The 18,515-nt window shown below is 44.5% G+C and overlaps 1 protein-coding gene across 1 annotated transcript; it reads left to right on the forward strand.

Annotated features, from left to right (window-relative positions):
- The first annotated feature begins 14,378 nt into the window (after positions 1-14,378).
- On the forward strand, positions 14,379-18,077 carry PPDPFL (pancreatic progenitor cell differentiation and proliferation factor like). The gene is made up of 5 exons (XM_050942083.1): positions 14,379-14,524; positions 14,946-15,050; positions 16,495-16,587; positions 16,680-16,782; positions 17,431-18,077. Exons 2-5 carry the CDS (start codon positions 14,996-14,998, stop codon positions 17,441-17,443), a joined length of 264 nt encoding a protein of 87 aa, XP_050798040.1. The 5' UTR covers positions 14,379-14,524; positions 14,946-14,995; the 3' UTR covers positions 17,444-18,077.
- Positions 18,078-18,515: the final 438 nt, after the last annotated feature.

Here is an 18,515-nt window from a genome sequence, read left to right on the forward strand (position 1 = left end):
TCACACTGAAAAGGGATTTCTTAACCTGACATTAAGATAATATTTTCTTTGAGGTTTTTGTGTGTGTGTATGTGTTCAAGTACATTTGATGTTGTGCTACTGTATGTATAACAAAGAAAATATGAAGCAGTAGTAACTGAGGTTAGTTAGATCCACTCAGCAGGCAGAAAAAGCAGAGACTAGATAAAAAATGTTTATTTGAACCAAACAACATGGATATTGAAATGCTCATATATTTTTAGCTTGTAACTGTGAAATGGACATGGATTTGAGTTGCCTAACCATCTCCTCTCATGTCTGCAAAAGAGTCTGTATTTATATACCTATAGGATTATATTAATGTTTGTAATTAAAATTTTATTTTAATCCTATTCCACTTGGTAAGACTATGATTTATGATCACTATTCCTTATTTAGACACTTTGTCTATTGCTTAAGGCTTCTTGTTCGGAATACTTAAGAGACGAAGACAATGAAAGAATCCCAAGTGAGAGTTGGAAACTATACATGTGCTATCTTGGAAAGGAAGCAAAAGATTCAGTTTGCTGGAGGTATTTAATCATCCTGTTGAGCAAATAGTATGTGCATCCTCCCCAAAAAGCTTTTTAATTAAATGCTAAAATGTAGGATGAATGCTAATATGACAAGTATTGAAGTGTCTGTGTTTCCTTGTGGCAAGATCATACCATTGTGAGCACCGTGCTATATAGCTGCACATAATATATGCATATTGAAAGAGAAATGTTATCAATACCTTTGACAGCTTGATGTATCTACTCATCTGTGAATGACCTTTAATCTCTTTTTAAGCTAAAAATTATATTAGTAGAGTTGTGCAAACAATTTTGCAACACAGACAATCTTTTCCAGGAAATTTTGGTAACACAACTTACTGCTGAAAAGTATTTCCCTCCTCCCACCACTCATGTTGACATCTGGTGGGCTGACTTGCACATCACTGAGCTGTAGTGAAATTCAAGAATTACTTTGCTTTTGGTGCTGCCTGGTTTGAACCTACAACTTGCCAAGATGATTAGTAGTGTTTACTCTTGCAGACAGACAACACAAAGAAAGGAACTAAACTGAAAGAATGATGGACCAATCGGGAAAAAATGCAAGGAGCATCACAAATTTGTTTCCTGATTTAAAAAAAATAAACAACCAATTTCACTTAATGGGTGAGATTGTTTAGTACATAAGCAGTGATGGTGTAAAACGTCCAAATAGCAGCCAGAACTGCCAGCTGAGAATTCCACAGTGCACGGGAGCTCTCATTTGGTAAAGAGACGGCATGGCAACATTCTCCACCCAACCCTGGCATGGGGTCAGAGAAGGGCATATCCAGTCCATCATGTGCTCAGTCTATACCGAGCTAGTGTATGGCCTCGTGGGGACTCTTGCTAGCTGGCATAGGTTAAAATAGCCCCACTCTCTTTACCTGCCCCACACATTTCTGTTTAACTTCTCGTGGGTCCCCCAAACGCATATTTCCCTGAGCCCAAAGCCATACTTCCTGCTGTCTGGTCTGGCTCTCTGGCTCATTAGTAGTGTGTGCAGAGCCCAATCAGTGAGACAGGCAGGCTGCCAGCATTGTTCAATGGAAGTAGCTAACAAACCGGAGAGTTTTTGATAGCTAATCTTTGCATAGCTCAGAACCATTATTCTGAATAATAGAAATAGCTTCTTGCACATAGGTGACTTTCAAATGTTACTATTAAACATGAATGGTTATCAGAATGAGTGTGTGAAACTTGGGATTTGCAGCAACTGCTGTTTAGCTATAGGAACCCAAAGAAATGCGAGGGGAAAAAATAGGGCGACATTTCATAAAGGGTGCACTTTTAAATATTTCCTCTGCAAAAGCTGGCAACATTTTCGCTAAAAAAATTACAAAGAGATTAAATCTTCCTGTGAATTGTTATTGTGCCAAATCCAGAGATTAAACTCCATCTTTAACATGTGAAACAGAGTGATTTCAACTCTGCTCTAAGTGGAAATTACAGTGCAGTCTCAATGGTGGAGTCACGGTTGACATGTCTATGACTTTATTCAGTCTTGCCATCTAATTCTCATGTATATGGGAGCCACTTGTGCCAACTCACAGTTAGCAAGATGACTAGATGATGTAATATCCTTGTGTTTCTTAGGTCTTCTTGAACATCAGAGGCAGGGTACTGCCTGCTCTCAAAGTCTTGAGACAATGGATGTTCTACTCTTCATTGTGTGCCAGAGAAAACGTGTGGCATCCTTTCAGGCACAGAGGGGTGGGTATTACCAAAAATATTCTGGTTGAATGTTTAAATGAACTTGCATACGCCATTCTCATGCCATCTGTACTGGATAGGAGATGTATTTATTTTGGCCACGTTGCCTTTGTTTTTCAAATTGGTTTTATTTTATAGTTGTGATAGGTGCTATGAAAGTTTGGTGCACCATATAATTCAGTCTTTTAACTTTAATTATGCGCATGCCTACATACATAAAACTACATTAAAGGCAATTATTAAGGTTGCAAAGTCAAGTACTCAAAAGTAGGATATGGCAGAATTAAGGTAGTCTGTACAACTTTTATCTGGTCCCTTGTGCATATGCATTGTGATATAGTATTTAATTACATGATCTCATATTTTTTTCTACCCTTGCCTTATTCAGCACACAGAGTGGACATGCTTTGGTGGTGGAGCATAGTGTGCAGTGTAGGAGACTCTTGTCTGCAGGACTCCTGCTTCATTTGTTGCAGAAGTTGGAATTCAATGAAGTGGGAGATTGCAGGAATAGGGAGGATGGTCTCATGGGTAGTGAATTGAATGCAGCCCTGGAGAACTGGATTCTAGTCCTGTCTCTGCCACAGAGTTCCTTTGTGATGTTAGGCAAGTCACTTAAACCATGGGTGGCTGTTAATTTTGTGTTCGCCGTTTTCTGGGTGCCTGATTGGCCTGATCTGCAGAAATGCTGAAACCTCACAGCTGAAAACTGAAGGTAGAATGGTCTATGTTCAAAGAGCTATAAAATAAGTACTCTGAAAAATCAGGTCCTGGGCACAGCAGATTTGGCACCCCAGATCAGTGGATACTTTTGACCTTAAACTTTCTGTGCTTCAGTTCCCTATCTGCAAAATAGGGATAATAATACCCCTCATTTTACAGAAGTATTGTGAAAAAATTATTAATATTGCTGAAGCACTCAGATACTATAGTGATGAGCACCACAAAAAGGCCCATGAGGAAATTAATAATTCTGTCTTCAAGCAGGATTTGAACAGTGTGCGGTAAATAAGGCCTGGGGCAGCACAATGAACAACGAGGAGAAAACAAAATAGAGAAAGCTCCTCAGCAAGTGAGCACCATCCATCCTGTCACTGAATGAAGTCAGAGTCCTGTGGGAGAAAAAGCAATAGGTGATTATGTAATGGAAGACTATATCATAATGTGTAAGCACCATGGAACTGAATTAAGCTTACACAGGCAACCTTAATTTTGGCATTTCCAAACTTCGGAGTGGATGACAAAAGCAATATTCCTGATACAAAGACCATGCCCCTGCCATAGTTCAAGTACCTGATCCAAAGCAGAATGGTACTAGAGCTTTTCAAAGAAAGGGTCACCAGGATTTTTTTTACAGGGACAAGACAATATTTTTCACTAGCCTCATGCTTGGAAGTGGTTGAACCAACTGGCTAAAATTTAATAGGCAAAAAAAAAATCATCTTGAGGCAGACACGAAGAATGGAACATTTCATCCCAAATAGTTATGGTTTGGTAAAATAATAAGCAACTGAAAACAGGTTCTTATGTTGGGAAGTGTTGGGCACCTTTAATCAGAAGTGGTGCTACCAGCTCCTCCTATAAGACTGTGGTGAACATGATAAATGCCTTTCTAAACCCTGGACCCAGTTACAGGGGAGTTAACAATTAAAGGGCCTTTGTGGCATTGATGGCATGCAGTAAATGAGAGTAGACAGTAGTATCTAATGTCTGCCAATACAAAAGCACCAAGAGGGAAATTCTCCACTGAGTCAGTAAATATGACCTAACAGGTGTTAGATGAGCTGAACCAATAATGCAGATAAAATCAGTTCAGAATTCTGTTTCGCTACCTTGAAACAAAATTCTGCAAACAACATCATGCGGAACTTAAACTATTGTGTTTTAAAGGTATCTTATTAATCTTTCAAAACTAACATAATGAAGTACTACTCTGTAGATCTATTTACTAACATTCCAAGGAAAAACAAGAAGTAAATCAGGGATCTCAAACTCAATTTACCTTAGGGCCAGTGCCAGTCCTCAAATCCTCCCAGTGGGCCAATGTCACCCATGCTGCCCAGAACCCACCCCCCAAAACTCCATGTCATAAACAGATAGCTAAGGGTTAATGTCTCTTTCACCTGAAGCACCTGACCAGAGGACCAATCAGGAAACCGGATTTTTTCAACTTTGGGTGGAGGGAATTGTGTGTCTGAGTCTTTTGTCTGTCTGCCTGCTTTCTCTGAGCTTTGGAGAAGTAGTTTCTACTTTCTAGTCTTCTGTTTCTAAGTGTAAGGACAAAGAGATCAGAGAGTAAGTTATATGGTTTCTTTTCTTTGGTATTTGCATGAATATAAGTGCTGGAGTGCTTTGATTTGTATTCTTTTTGAATAAGGCTGTTTATTCAATATTCTTTTAAGCAATCGACCCTGTATTGTATCATCTTAATACAGAGAGACCATTTGTATGTATTTTTCTTTCTTTTTATATAAAGCTTTCTTTTAAGACCTGTTGAAGTTTTTCTTTACTTCAGGGAAATTGAGTCTGTACTCACCAGGGAATTGGTGGGAGGAAGAAATCAGGGGAGATCTGTGTGTTGGATTTGCTAGCCTGATTTTGCATTCCCTCTGGGGGAATAGGAAAGTACTATTTGTTTCCAGGATTGGAAACAGAGAGGGGGAGTCCCTCTGTGTAGTTTCACAGAGCTTGTGTCTGTGTATCTCTTCAGGAGCACCTGGAGGGGGGAAGGGAAAAAGGATTATTTCCCTTTGTTGTGAGACTCAAGGGATTTGGGTCTTGGGGTCCCAGGGAAGGTTTTTCAGGGGGACCAGAGTGCCCCAAAACACTCTAATTTTTTGGGTGGTGGCAGCAGGTACCAGGTCCAAGCTGGTAACTAAGCTTGGAGGTTTTTCATGCTAACCCCCATATTTTGGACGCTAAGGTCCAAATCTGGGACTAAGGTTATGACATGAGTGGCAGCAGGTGGGATATAGACAGAATCCAGAAGCCAGTAGGAATATTATATTTTTCTCTTCTCTGCTAAGGGCTTTTTAGCAGAGAGAAACAGTTGGTTTTAAAAGGGAACCAGAGAGAATTTTTTTTTCTGCTCTCTCTGGCAGTTTGTGGCTTGCATGTTAAGCGAGAAGCCATTAAGAGACTGTTGAGGGTCTTTTGTCACACAATAGCACTCCCATTGAGAGTCATTACCAGCACTATATGAATGCAAATAAAGTGGTTTTTCAGGTTTACTTAACATTGAAAATTAGCTAAAGGCACTGTTGCTAGGCAGACTTCAGGAGGCAACAGAGAACCTGCAGTTCAGAAGATAAACACCGGAGGGCACCCCAACACAAGAAAACAGGAACCATGACTTCTAAGGCAAAAATTGAGGCCGAAGAGCAATTCAAAGAAGCTGAACACAGGCGAGAGATGGAAAAACACAAACAGGAACTGCAAATAAAACAAAAAGAGATGGAGATGAAAGAAAAGGAAGAAAGCATGAAACTGGCAGCCTTCCAAAGAGAACAGGCAGCCCAAGAGGCAGCACACAAAAGAAAACTAGAAGAAGAAGAGGTAGCCTACCGAAGGAAACAATCAGAAGAAGAGTTGGCCCACAGAAGGAAGCAAGAAGAAGAGGAGGCGGCCCACCACCGAGAAATGGAAAAAACAACAAAAAGAAATGGAAAAACAACAAAAAGAGAATGAAGAGAAGGAAAAACAGAGAAAACATGAACTGGACTTGGCAAAAGCTGGGCTGCATGTGCCAGCCAACCCTAACAACCCGGCGCCAATTATTGCTCCACAGCACAGGAAATTTCCCACCTACAAGGCAGGTGATGACACCGAGGCCTTCTTGGAAAATTTTGAAAGAGCCTGTCTTGGGTACAACATCCCCGAAGACCAGTACATGGTAGAATTGAGGTCACAGCTCAGTGGACCTTTAGCAGAGGTGGCAGCTGAAATGCCTAAGCAGCAAATGAATGACTATAAACTTTTTCAAACCAAGGCCAGATACAGAATGGGGATAACCCCAGATCATGCCCGTCGGCGCTTCAGAACCCAAAAGTGGAAACCAGAGGTGTCATTTCCCAAACACGCCTACTACATTGCAAAAAACTATGAGGCCTGGATAACAGGAAACAACATTCAAACCTTGGAAGAACTGCACCTCCTCATACAAATGGAGCAGTTCTTGGATGGAGTTCCTGAAGACTTCACACGGTACATACAAGATGGAAATCCCAAAGATATCGCTGAGGCGGGGGAAATTGGAGCCAAATGGATGGAACTGGCAGAAAGCAAGAAAGCTACTGTCAAGGGGAACGATTACCCCAGGGGGCACACAGACCATAAACCCTACAACCGAGGACAGCCAAAGACCCCACATACCACCCAAGTAAAGCCACAGATACCCTACCCTTCAACCTCACCAGTCTCCAGTAACTCACCTCGGCCCAGTGACCCATCAGATGGAAGATGCTTTAAGTGTAATGAACTGGGACATATCAAGGCCAACTGTCCAAAGAACACCATGCGAGTGCAATTCATTACACCACCATCACACCAAAGATCCCCAGGCCCGGATGCCTCTCAAATACCCTTGGAGCGAAGGGAAAATTTGAGAGTGGGCGGAAAGAAGGTTACTGCGTGGAGAGACACGGGGGCACAAGTGTCAGCTATCCACCAATCCTTCGTTGACCCCAAATTCATCAACCCAAAGGCCAAAGTTACAATTTACCCCTTCATGTCACAAGCTGTAGACTTGCCTACAGCTCAACTGCCTGTCCAGTACAAAGGCTGGTCAGGAATGTGGACTTTTGCAGTCTATGACAATTATCCTATCCCCATGCTACTGGGGGAAGACTTGGCCAACCAGGTGAGGAGGGCCAAGAGAGTGGGAATGGTTACACGTAGCCAAACCAGGCAAGCTTCCAGACCCATTCCTGTTCCTGAACCGTCCACAGAGGCCCCGTCTGTGTTACCAGAGACCCAGACAGAGGTAGTGGACCCGGATTCCATGCCAACCACTGAAACAGCCACAAAACCTCCAGTCCCAGGCCCGGAACTGGAACAGCAACCAGCACCAGCAAGTGCAACCACATCTTCAAACTCAACGCCAGAGGGCGCCAGCGAGCCAGAACTGGCAGAAGCACAAGACAGCCATACCCAAAAGGCTCAGCCAGAGCCTGAAATAACCTCAGGTGCACCAGCGGAGAGCGGTTCACCAGCAACGGAAACAAACCCATCACCTACATCGCTTCCAGAGGGACCAAGTCCACAGTCTGAGGAAGAACTGGTGACCCCAGCCTCAAGGGAACAGTTCCAGGCTGAGCAGGAAGCGGATAACAGCCTTCAGAAAGCTTGGGCGGCGGCACGGAGCACCCCACCGCCTCTCAGCTCTTCTAATCGATCCCGGTTTGTTATAGACCAAGGACTTTTATACAAGGAAATTCTTTCTGGTGGACACCGGGAAGAATGGCAGCCGCAAAAACAGTTGGTGGTTCCAACTAAGTACTGGGGGAAGCTCTTAAGCTTAGCCCATGATCATCCCAGTGGCCATGCTGGGGTGAACAGAACCAAGGACCGGTTGGGGAAGTCCTTCCACTGGGAGGGGATGGGCAAGGACGTTGCCAAGTATGTCCGGTCTTGTGAGGTATGCCAAAGAGTGGGAAAGCCTCAAGACCAGGTCAAGGCCCCTCTCCAGCCACTCCCCATAATTGAGGTCCCATTTCAGCGAGTAGCTGTGGATATTCTGGGCCCTTTCCCAAAAAAGACGCCCGGAGGAAAGCAGTACGTACTGACTTTAGTGGACTTTGCTACCCGATGGCCGGAAGCAGTAGCTCTAGGCAACACCCGGGCTAACACTGTGTGCCTGGCCTTAACAGACATCTTTGCCAGGGTAGGTTGGCCCTCCGACATCCTTACAGATTCAGGGTCTAATTTCCTGGCAGGGACCATGGAAAAACTGTGGGTAACTCATGGGGTGAATCACTTGGTTGCCACCCCATACCACCATCAAACCAATGGCCTGGTGGAAAGGTTCAATGGAACTTTGGGGGCCATGATACGAAAATTCATCAACGAATTCTCCAATAATTGGGACCTAGTGTTGCAGCAGTTGCTGTTTGCCTACAGGGCTGTACCACATCCCAGTTTAGGGTTTTCACCGTTTGAACTTGTGTATGGTCACGAGGTTAAGGGGCCATTACAGTTGGTGAAGCAGCAATGGGAGGGGTTTACGCCTTCTCCAGGAACTAACATTCTGGACTTTGTAAGCAACCTACAAAGCACCCTCCGACACTCTTTAGCCCTTGCTAGAGAGAACCTAAAGGATGCTCAAGAAGAGCAAAAGGCCTGGTATGACAGACATGCCAGAGATCGGTCCTTCAAGGTAGGAGACCAGGTTATGGTCTTGAAGGCGCAACAGGCCCATAAGATGGAAGCATCATGGGAAGGGCCATTCATGGTCCAAGAGCGCCTGGGAGCTGTAAACTGCCTCATAGCATTTCCCAATTCCTCACTAAAGCCTAAAGTGTACCATGTTAATTCTCTCAAGCCTTTCTATTCCAGAGACTTACAGGTTTGTCAGTTTACAGTCCAGGGAGATGATGCTGAGTGGCCTGACGGTGTCTACTACGACGGGAAAAAAGACGGTGGCGTGGAAGAGGTCAACCTCTCAACCACCCTGGAACGTCTGCAGCGGCAACAAATCAAGGAGCTGTGCACTAGCTTCGCCCCATTGTTCTCAGCCACCCCAGGACGGACTGAACGGGCATACCACTCCATTGATACAGGTAACTCTCACCCAATCAGAACCCCACCCTACCGAGTGTCTCCTCATGCCCAAGCTGCTATAGAACGGGAGATCCAGAACATGCTACAGATGGGTATAATCCGCCCATCTACCAGTGCATGGGCATCTCCAGTGGTTCTGGTACCCAAACCAGATGGGGAAATACGCTTTTGCGTGGACTACCGTAAGCTAAATGCTGTAACTCGTCCGGACAACTATCCAATGCCACGCACTGATGAGCTATTGGAAAAGTTGGGATGTGCCCAGTTCATCTCTACAATAGACTTAACCAAGGGGTACTGGCAAGTACCGCTAGATGAACCTGCCAAGGAGAGGTCAGCATTCGTCACCCATGCGGGGGTGCATGAATTCAATGTCCTTCCTTTCGGCCTTCGAAATGCACCCGCCACCTTCCAGAGGCTGGTAGATGGTCTACTAGCTGGACTGGGAGAATTTGCAGTTGCCTACCTCGATGATGTGGCCATTTTTTCAGACTCCTGGCCCGAACACCTACTACACCTGGAAAAGGTCTTTGAGCGCATCAGGCAGGCAGGACTAACTGTTAAGGCCAAAAAGTGTCAAATAGGCCAAAACAGAGTGACTTACCTGGGCCACCAGGTGGGTCGAGGAACCATAAACCCCCTACAGGCCAAGGTGGATGCTATCCAAAAGTGGCCTGTCCCACGGTCCAAGAAGCAGGTCCAATCCTTCTTAGGCTTGGCCGGATACTACAGGCGATTTGTACCACACTACAGCCAAATCGCTGCCCCATTGACCGACCTGACCAAAAAGACCCAGCCAAATGCCGTTAAGTGGACTGATGAGTGTCAAAAGGCCTTTACCCAACTTAAGGCAACGCTCATGTCTGACCCTGTGCTCAGGGCCCCGGATTTTGACAAACCATTCCTGGTAACCACAGATGCATCTGAGCGTGGTATAGGAGCAGTGCTCATGCAGGAAGCAACAGATCACAACTTCCATCCTGTCGTGTTTCTCAGCAAGAAACTGTCTGAGAGGGAAAGTCACTGGTCAGTCAGTGAAAAGGAATGCTATGTCATTGTGTACGCCCTGGAAAAGCTACGCCCATATGTTTGGGGACGGCGGTTCCAACTACAAACTGACCATGCTGCACTAAAGTGGCTTCATACTGCCAAGGGGAACAACAAGAAACTTCTTCGTTGGAGTTTAGCTCTCCAAGATTTTGATTTTGAAATTCAACACATCACAGGAGCTTCTAACCAAATTGCTGATGCTCTCTCCCGTGAGAGTTTCCCAGAATTCAGTAGTTAAAAAGTGTTCTTAAAATTTAGAAGTCTGTTAGTTATATACTTAGTGGTATATGTAAAGGTGCATGTGTTGTATTAATCTGTTTATTTTCAAGTTCTAGAAGGAAATCGCCGCCAGTGAGCTTCCCCACTGTCTGCAATTTGGGGGGCGTGTCATAAACAGATAGCTAAGGGTTAATGTCTCTTTCACCTGAAGCACCTGACCAGAGGACCAATCAGGAAACCGGATTTTTTCAACTTTGGGTGGAGGGAATTGTGTGTCTGAGTCTTTTGTCTGTCTGCCTGCTTTCTCTGAGCTTTGGAGAAGTAGTTTCTACTTTCTAGTCTTCTGTTTCTAAGTGTAAGGACAAAGAGATCAGAGAGTAAGTTATATGGTTTCTTTTCTTTGGTATTTGCATGAATATAAGTGCTGGAGTGCTTTGATTTGTATTCTTTTTGAATAAGGCTGTTTATTCAATATTCTTTTAAGCAATCGACCCTGTATTGTATCATCTTAATACAGAGAGACCATTTGTATGTATTTTTCTTTCTTTTTATATAAAGCTTTCTTTTAAGACCTGTTGAAGTTTTTCTTTACTTCAGGGAAATTGAGTCTGTACTCACCAGGGAATTGGTGGGAGGAAGAAATCAGGGGAGATCTGTGTGTTGGATTTGCTAGCCTGATTTTGCATTCCCTCTGGGGGAATAGGAAAGTACTACTTGTTTCCAGGATTGGAAACAGAGAGGGGGAGTCCCTCTGTGTAGTTTCACAGAGCTTGTGTCTGTGTATCTCTTCAGGAGCACCTGGAGGGGGGAAGGGAAAAAGGATTATTTCCCTTTGTTGTGAGACTCAAGGGATTTGGGTCTTGGGGTCCCAGGGAAGGTTTTTCAGGGGGACCAGAGTGCCCCAAAACACTCTAATTTTTTGGGTGGTGGCAGCAGGTACCAGGTCCAAGCTGGTAACTAAGCTTGGAGGTTTTTCATGCTAACCCCCATATTTTGGACGCTAAGGTCCAAATCTGGGACTAAGGTTATGACACTCCACCCCCCAAAAAACTCTGCCCCCACCTGCCTAAGGCTCTGGGATGGAGTTTGGGAGTGGGAGGAGGTCTGGGGTACAGAGCCGGGAACAAGGAGATCTGGGGTACAAGGAAGTTTTGTGCCCTAGGTGAAACTTCCACCTTGTGCCACCCCCCCAGCTAATTCTGCCCCCCCGTGGCAGCTAACCTAGCCCCCCACCCCGGGAACCTGCCATCCCTCCAGGGAACGCCCCCCGCAGCAGCTACACCCCCCTCCGCAGCAGTTAACCCCGCCCAGGGAGACTCTCCCTCTCTGCCCCCTGCGACAGCTAACCCTGCCCGGGGAGACTCCTCCTCCGCCGGGGAAACTAACCCCGCCTGGGGCGCCCCCCCACCACGGCAGCTAACCCTGCCTGGGGAGCCCGCCGCAGCTCACTTCAGCTCCGCCTCCTCCGCTGAGCACGCCTGTGCCGCTCTAATTCTCCTCCCCTCCCAGGCTTGCGGCACTGATTGGAGGAGACTTAGAGCAGGGCTGTGTGCTCAGCGGAGGAGACAGAGTGGAGGTGATCTGGGGCGGGGAGCAGTTCCCCTGTGCACCCCACCCCCGTTACTGTGGCGGCCCTCCCCAAGCCACCCCCCCCCTCCCCAGCTTACCTGCATTCCACCTCCTCACCTAAGTGGGCTTTTAGGTGCCCCCAACCATTAGGCGCCCTAGGCGGCCACCTAGTTTGCCTAAATGGTTGCACCCACCCTGCTGGGGTAGAGGTCTGGGGTGCAGGCTCTGGGATGGAGTTTGGGGATTGGGGGGTGTGGGGAGGGGGTGCAGGCTCTGGGAGGGAGTTTGGGGGCTGGGGGGTGTGGGGACGGGGCACAGGCTCTGGGAGGGAGTTTGGGAGTGGGAGGGGGTATGTGGAGAGGGGTTGGGGGTACAGGTTGTGGGAGGGGATCAAGCACTTATCTAGGGCTCCAAGGTAGGGCAGGCCGGGGGGCCTCCGCATGCTTCTGCCCCCAGCCACTGCGCCCGCAGTGTCCCATTGGCCGCAGGGATGCTCGGGGCAGGGGCAGTGCATGGAGACACAGCCCTGCCCCTCACCTGGGCAGTAGGGAGGGGCCGGCATCCACTGGAGCAAGCAGGCAGACTCCGCTCAGCTCTGCTGCGCTGCTGGGGCCCCCGAGGCGGGAGCACCCAGGGGCAGCAGGTGGGGCCAACGGAGAGATCCGGCCTCAAAACCTCCACGAGCCACATCGGGGAGGCTTGCGGGCTGCAGGTGGCCCAGAGGCCGGGAGTTTGAGACCCCTGAAGTAAATGATCAAAGTACAATTAGTACAAAACCAATTGCCAGTTAGTTACTTCTCCTAGTCAGCCTTACTATTTTAACTAAGGCAAGCCTCCATGTTCAACTCAGGATAGCTAGTCAAAGCTGCCATTTAAGTCTCTGACAGAAGATCGCAACAGCCCTATACTAGACAGTGTCATTAGAGGATGATCACAGAGCAGGAACTCTGCTGTTGTACACTTTCATAAGCAATATGTTTCCCATAAGTATCATTTCACTTTTACTAAATGCACTAGAAGAAGACATCACCAATCCTGTTCCGGTTCTTTTGGTATAAGATAGGATATACTACTCAAGGTGGTTAAGCAGCATAGAGTGATGTGACAACTGCAACATGAGCTGTGTTTTCATCTGCCAAACCTCCTATGAGATATGGCTAAAAGTGTTCCTCCTTAAGATAAAAAAGCCATTTTTTAAATTGTGAAACAAAATTATATCTTTTTTTTTTTTTTTTTTGGAAATCAAAATGCTTTGTTTAGATTTTGAGCCTTTTACATTTTCTAATATAACAAACTTTGAAATGAAGTTTTTAGAAAAACATCATTTGTTGAAACTGATACAATTTTGCAAAAAAAAAAGTTTGTCAAAGAGCATTTTCCAACTGAAAACCATTTTTGATTAAAAGTTTGACTAGCTCTATTGCTGTTGGCAATTCTGCATAGCTCTGAGGGCAAACATCAAACCTTTCATGACTAGGTTGTTTCATTTAAAGTGTTCAGATGCTATGGTGATGATTGAGTATGGTATAAATACATACACAGACATGCCAACCCCATATGTTTAAAAGAAAAACAAAACACCATGAGTCACAGCCCTATTTTTTTTTCAAATTGGGTTGTTTTTATTTGCCATGTAGTTTCTGAACCTTTAGGGTGCAGTCACGGCACATTTTCAAGCTTTTTTCTGCAATCAGAAGGGTTAGTAACTAACTTCTTCAATGAAAGCTGAGAGTCTTATCTAATCACAGGATTTCAGAAGCTGGGGTTTTGAGAAACGCAACACATACCACAAGACCCAGAATAAAATTGTGAGAGCTGCTGGCAACTCCCTTCTGCAAATCCTCTCTCCATTGACTGCTTAAAACAAAGGTCTTTGAATAACACTTTTGGGCCACTAATCTTTTCCCCCACCATGTAACCCCAATAAATGGCCTGAATATTAGGGGAAAGGGTGGGGCCGAGCTAGAAGCCTCTCTATAGGGCGTGAGCTCATCCGCAGTGGAGGGATTGTACGGAAAGTCTCCCCTCTTCCAAATAGGGAGGCGGGGTAGGAAGGAATGAAAGGGTAGTTCTCCTGTCTACACCCTCCCTACGTGCTGGGAACCACAGCTAAAAGATGTGTGCGCGCCCCAAAACCCTGCCCAACCCCATTCCTTACAGCACTGCCACAGCTGGAAGGACTGGGGGGGGGGTCCCTCAGCAATCCTCACTCCTTATAGCGCCGAGCCCTCTGCACCCCGCGATCACACAGGCCAGGGCAGTGCAGGTCCCCCATGCCCTTCGCGGGACGTTCCCACCCAGGGCAGCACGCGCTCCGCCGCCGCTCCTCAGCTGGGCAGCACGTGCGCACGCCCACCCTCTGCCCAGCGCCGGGATTTCGCTCCCCCCACCTGGCCGGGCCGCGGTTGTGTGAGGTCACCAGGTCATGGGGGCGGCGCCCCGCGGCTAGGCTTTCAGTCGCGCGCCAGGGCTCCTCTATATACAGGCGACCCCGCCCCGCGCTTCCCGATCACTCAGCGCGCGGAAGCAGACGAGCGCTTGCTGCTGGGGAGGGCTCGCGTGTGCATGCAGAGCCCCGTCCCGTTTGCTGGCTGGGCGGGGGCGCTGTAGAGGGGGCGGCTTTTCGGGGAGCGTGGGCCATCCAGGTAAGGGGAGCAGGATTTCTTCTTCTGTAGGGGCAGCGGGGAGTGTGGCTAGGGGCTTACGGTTGCTTTGCACAGGCCGCCAGGATAGCTGCTGGGGCGTTAAGTTGGGTTACCCAGTGGGTGCTCTTGGTGCTCATTATAAGTCTGTTGTACTGCAAATTGGGGAAGACCTGCAAGTGCTTTCTGACCTTATACGTTTAAGGTTTCTTTGAGACATATTTTTCCCTTCCCTTTCTCTGGTGATAATACAGTAAATTGGAAGTTATTTAATTAAAATCTTTTGGGTTCCATCAATGTCAGAATTTAGCCCAAAGATCAGAAAGGCCCTAATAAAGATGTTGTACCTTGGTGTGAAAGCCACTTTACACTAGAGCTCTTTATTGCCAACATATTTCTTTTTCTTTCTGTTGCTCTCCTGCAGATTGTTCTGTACCAGCCTGCTTGACTTTTGCCCCAGTCAGTGCCTTTGCTATGGCATCTGTGCCTTCAGCTGGCTGCCTCCTGGCCAAGAATCAGTACTACAGAAGTAAGGTGTTTTTTTAAAACAAATAAACAAAAATCTTTAAACAAAACCTGGTGTATGTTTCCTATTTCCTGGCAATTTCTTCTTGTTTATGAAGGACAGAGTTACATGGCTGAACATACTCCATCTCTTTGGATTTGAAACATCTCAAAACTGATGCTGATTATGAAAAAATTTTCAATACCTGGTTGTACAGTGTTTAAGTCACTTTTGAGGGATTTGGAGGTTTGAAGACAGTTCTATTTATTTTGTTCTTTATTGTCTATGGAGGAGGGATAATCTTAATTTTTAGGGGGCTTGCGTATTTCTGTGACTTATTCTCCTACTTCTCCTTCCTCATATGAAGAGGAAAGACTTTAACCTCTTATAAGGAGTGTGTAACTTGCATTGGACATTAGTAAACATCAAAAGGAAGGATGTGTAACCTACTGGTGAGTTTGTTGCAGGTCCCCCTCTTTGCCGACCCATAATGGACTATAGAACTTTACTTTTTTAGCTAAAGTTGTAGCACCTCTTGCTTTGAAATCTGGAGGCCCTTGGTGGGTCTTTACATAAAATCTTATGGCTAATGCAGAGGACTAGGAATCAAGTGATTTGGCTTTTGTCTGTGGTCCAGACTTTCTGTGTGGGCAGGTCACTTAATGTTTCTGTGCCTTTGTTTCCTCATCTGTAAAATGGGGAAATGCTACTTGCCTGCTTCTCACAGGTAGTTGTGAGCCTAAATGTTCTGATGCTTTGAGATCCTTGGATGACACACTATAATGTAAAGCATTATTGGTATTAATTTTGTTAGGAAAGCATAGGGAGAAAAAAGGTTTGTGTCTAATGTGTCCTATTTCTTATGTGCAGCGTTGTAACTCTGGTCCTGGGATATTAGAGACAGCACGTGCGTGACGTAATATCTTTTATTGGACCAACTTCTGTTGGTGAGAGGGAAGCTTTGGAGCTTACACAGAGCTCTTCTTCCAGTCTTTGGAAGCTTGTCTCCCTCATCAACAGAAGTTGGTCCAATAAAAGATATTACCTCACGCACCTTTTCTCTCCTATTAGTTATATCAAAGGTCAGTATTCTAGACCTGAATCTCTTGAATTAATAGCAATATATATGCCTGATCCTAAAATACATCTTGTGGACTTAACTTTCATTTAGCTTCAGTGAAAGTTACACCAGGAGATTACATCTCAGCATGCCTCTTCTGGTGAGGAATAAGTGGTAGCCATAGGTGAACTCGTAAAATAGTTATCCTGCCTTCATGCAATGTCCCTAGCAAAGAAGGGATATAAAAATACTGGAAAACTAGGTTTACTGGAAAAAGGGACATTGTCTCTAGCTATGCACTGTCTTCTATGAGGTATCAGGGGTCTGTAAAGTCTTGAAAAAAATCTTTAGTGTGAAATTAATGTATATTCTGTAATTTAAAATCATTGCTTTGTTTTCTACACTCAGCTCGATTGAATTCTGAATCCAGTGTTTCGTCAGGCAGTTCATCCTTCTGTTCTGATCCCGTGAACTTCTCAGACCAGGATAAAGCCCATCATGGTATTGCTCATTTCTTTCAAACATATGTTTTTTCTCATTTTTGGCACTTCGATTAAATGCCAATCACTGCTATTTTATGTTCCCTTTTGTAGGGTTACCTGAATTATTTGATAAATGCTGGTGGATAAAAAACTTTTTCCACTCTGAACCATCTTCTTCTCCAAACGTAAATGGAAAAACAATATCGACCAGCAGGTAAGTCTTGCTTCTTGAATGATGGGAGATCATTTACTTGTTTTATTTTTCTTCTTTACTTTTACTGATTGGAATACCCCCCTCCTTTCCCCTGCACTCCACACCGACTTTAGGGATACAATATCTTGATGTTGATTTAAGTTAAATGTAGTGGAAATGCAAGGTCACAGCTGAATGCCTGTGGAAATTTCCACTTGTTTCTTGTTAGTGAAGTTAGTTAAGTCCTACAAAAGTTTACAGTAAGCAGAGAATAGTGACCGTAACTATTCTGATTGCTTGAAGTGATAAAGCAATATTTTGTTTGTTGGCATGTTTGTAAGATAATGCTTGGCTGCCTGGCAAGGCTTAGAAAATTTACTGATGTAGTGTCTTAGCTAGAGGCCATAGAGAACAGTACAATACATACAAATGTGAACATCTATTCAGTTCAGTAAAATAATACAAATTTAAAAAAATACACAAGATTAAAAACTTAAGGTCAGCTTTCCCCTGGATCAGTTACACTTTTAAATCACAACCTCTAAAACAATGTAAACTTGGGTACCTAGATATACATTTCCTCTTCACACTAACTTAAATACATATTCGTAATTTTATTTACACTGGATATTATAATCCTGTTAATAACTTGTTTTTATCTATTTACAGTGTTGCAAGTTGACTTTACCTGCAGTGATGTTACTCATATAGACTCATTTCTCTAAAGCTCAGGGTCTTTCAGATGGCTGCATTCAGCTGTGTGAAGAAAATATACTGCTTGAAACTTCACTTCCACGAGAAAGTAGACGTTCACAAAGATTTGTCAGTAGCTTAAATGATTTTGCTTAAGGCAGGCATAGTTTCTACCTATGCTGTCCGTTACTGAGTTGTTAATGTTTGATAATTTCCATTTAAAAATATTAAGAATACATTTAAATGGATTTAATATCCTAATGACTAGCTTATATCACTGGAAGAAATGACAGTAAAAAGTAAGATCAGCATAAAGTGGCCAGTGATTATCTAGGTTTTATTTCTCTAAGTTGAAAAGCTTCTGTGGACTGTTAGTGTCAAAAATTTTCAAGGGTGCTCTGACTTAAAACAGAACAGTTTGTGTTTGAAATGTCTATTCAGTAAGTAGTATTTTCCCATAAGCTTAAGTTTTACTATATCAACTATGCTGACATAAATGGATATGAATTCGTTTCAGATTAACAGATTCTTGTTTTATATAATGGATCTGGCACATCTTTCCCAAGTGCCAGGTATAGCAGGTACATGCTGTTAAGAAGGAAGTTTACAAAAACGTCAATAGTTTTAATTGTAGAAAATCCTATTAAACAACAATCATTAGCTCTGTCCCCTTGTTATGGCTGAATATGGATTCTGACCTTAAATACAAGTGTGTACTTCTCATTCATATGCATGCACCTAAGTATTTGAGGGCAGAACATGAGGACTTGTCAAAATCCACAAAAGTTAGACTATTTATCCTTTTGATTTGCAGCCATACTTCACTTTTTTTATGCTACTCTTACCTGTTCTACTGTTGGTTAAAGAGCCTCTTGTTTTGTATTAAGTGCTCTCTATAAATTTACCTTATTGGATGTGAACTCTTTGACAGTTCCAACTCCTTAAATAATCACAGTTCTGTTATTAACAATTATCTCTGTCCATTAAATATATTTTTACACTAATCATGGTTTCCCTTATTAAAGGATCCCAAGCTGCTTAAACTAATTATTAACATAATC

The sequence above is a fragment of the Gopherus flavomarginatus genome, chromosome 2 (assembly GCF_025201925.1).
Source record: "Gopherus flavomarginatus isolate rGopFla2 chromosome 2, rGopFla2.mat.asm, whole genome shotgun sequence".
Taxonomy (NCBI): Eukaryota; Metazoa; Chordata; order Testudines; family Testudinidae; genus Gopherus; species Gopherus flavomarginatus.

Bases quoted from the DNA above. Each gene is read 5' to 3' on its own strand.
- PPDPFL (XM_050942083.1), top strand. From the start codon at position 14,996: ATGGCATCTGTGCCTTCAGCTGGCTGCCTCCTGGCCAAGAATCAGTAC. The intron at 15,051-16,494 runs GTAAGGTGTTTT...TTCTACACTCAG, and splicing joins CAAGAATCAGTACTACAGAA to CTCGATTGAATTCTGAATCC. The intron at 16,588-16,679 runs GTATTGCTCATT...TCCCTTTTGTAG, and splicing joins CCAGGATAAAGCCCATCATG to GGTTACCTGAATTATTTGAT.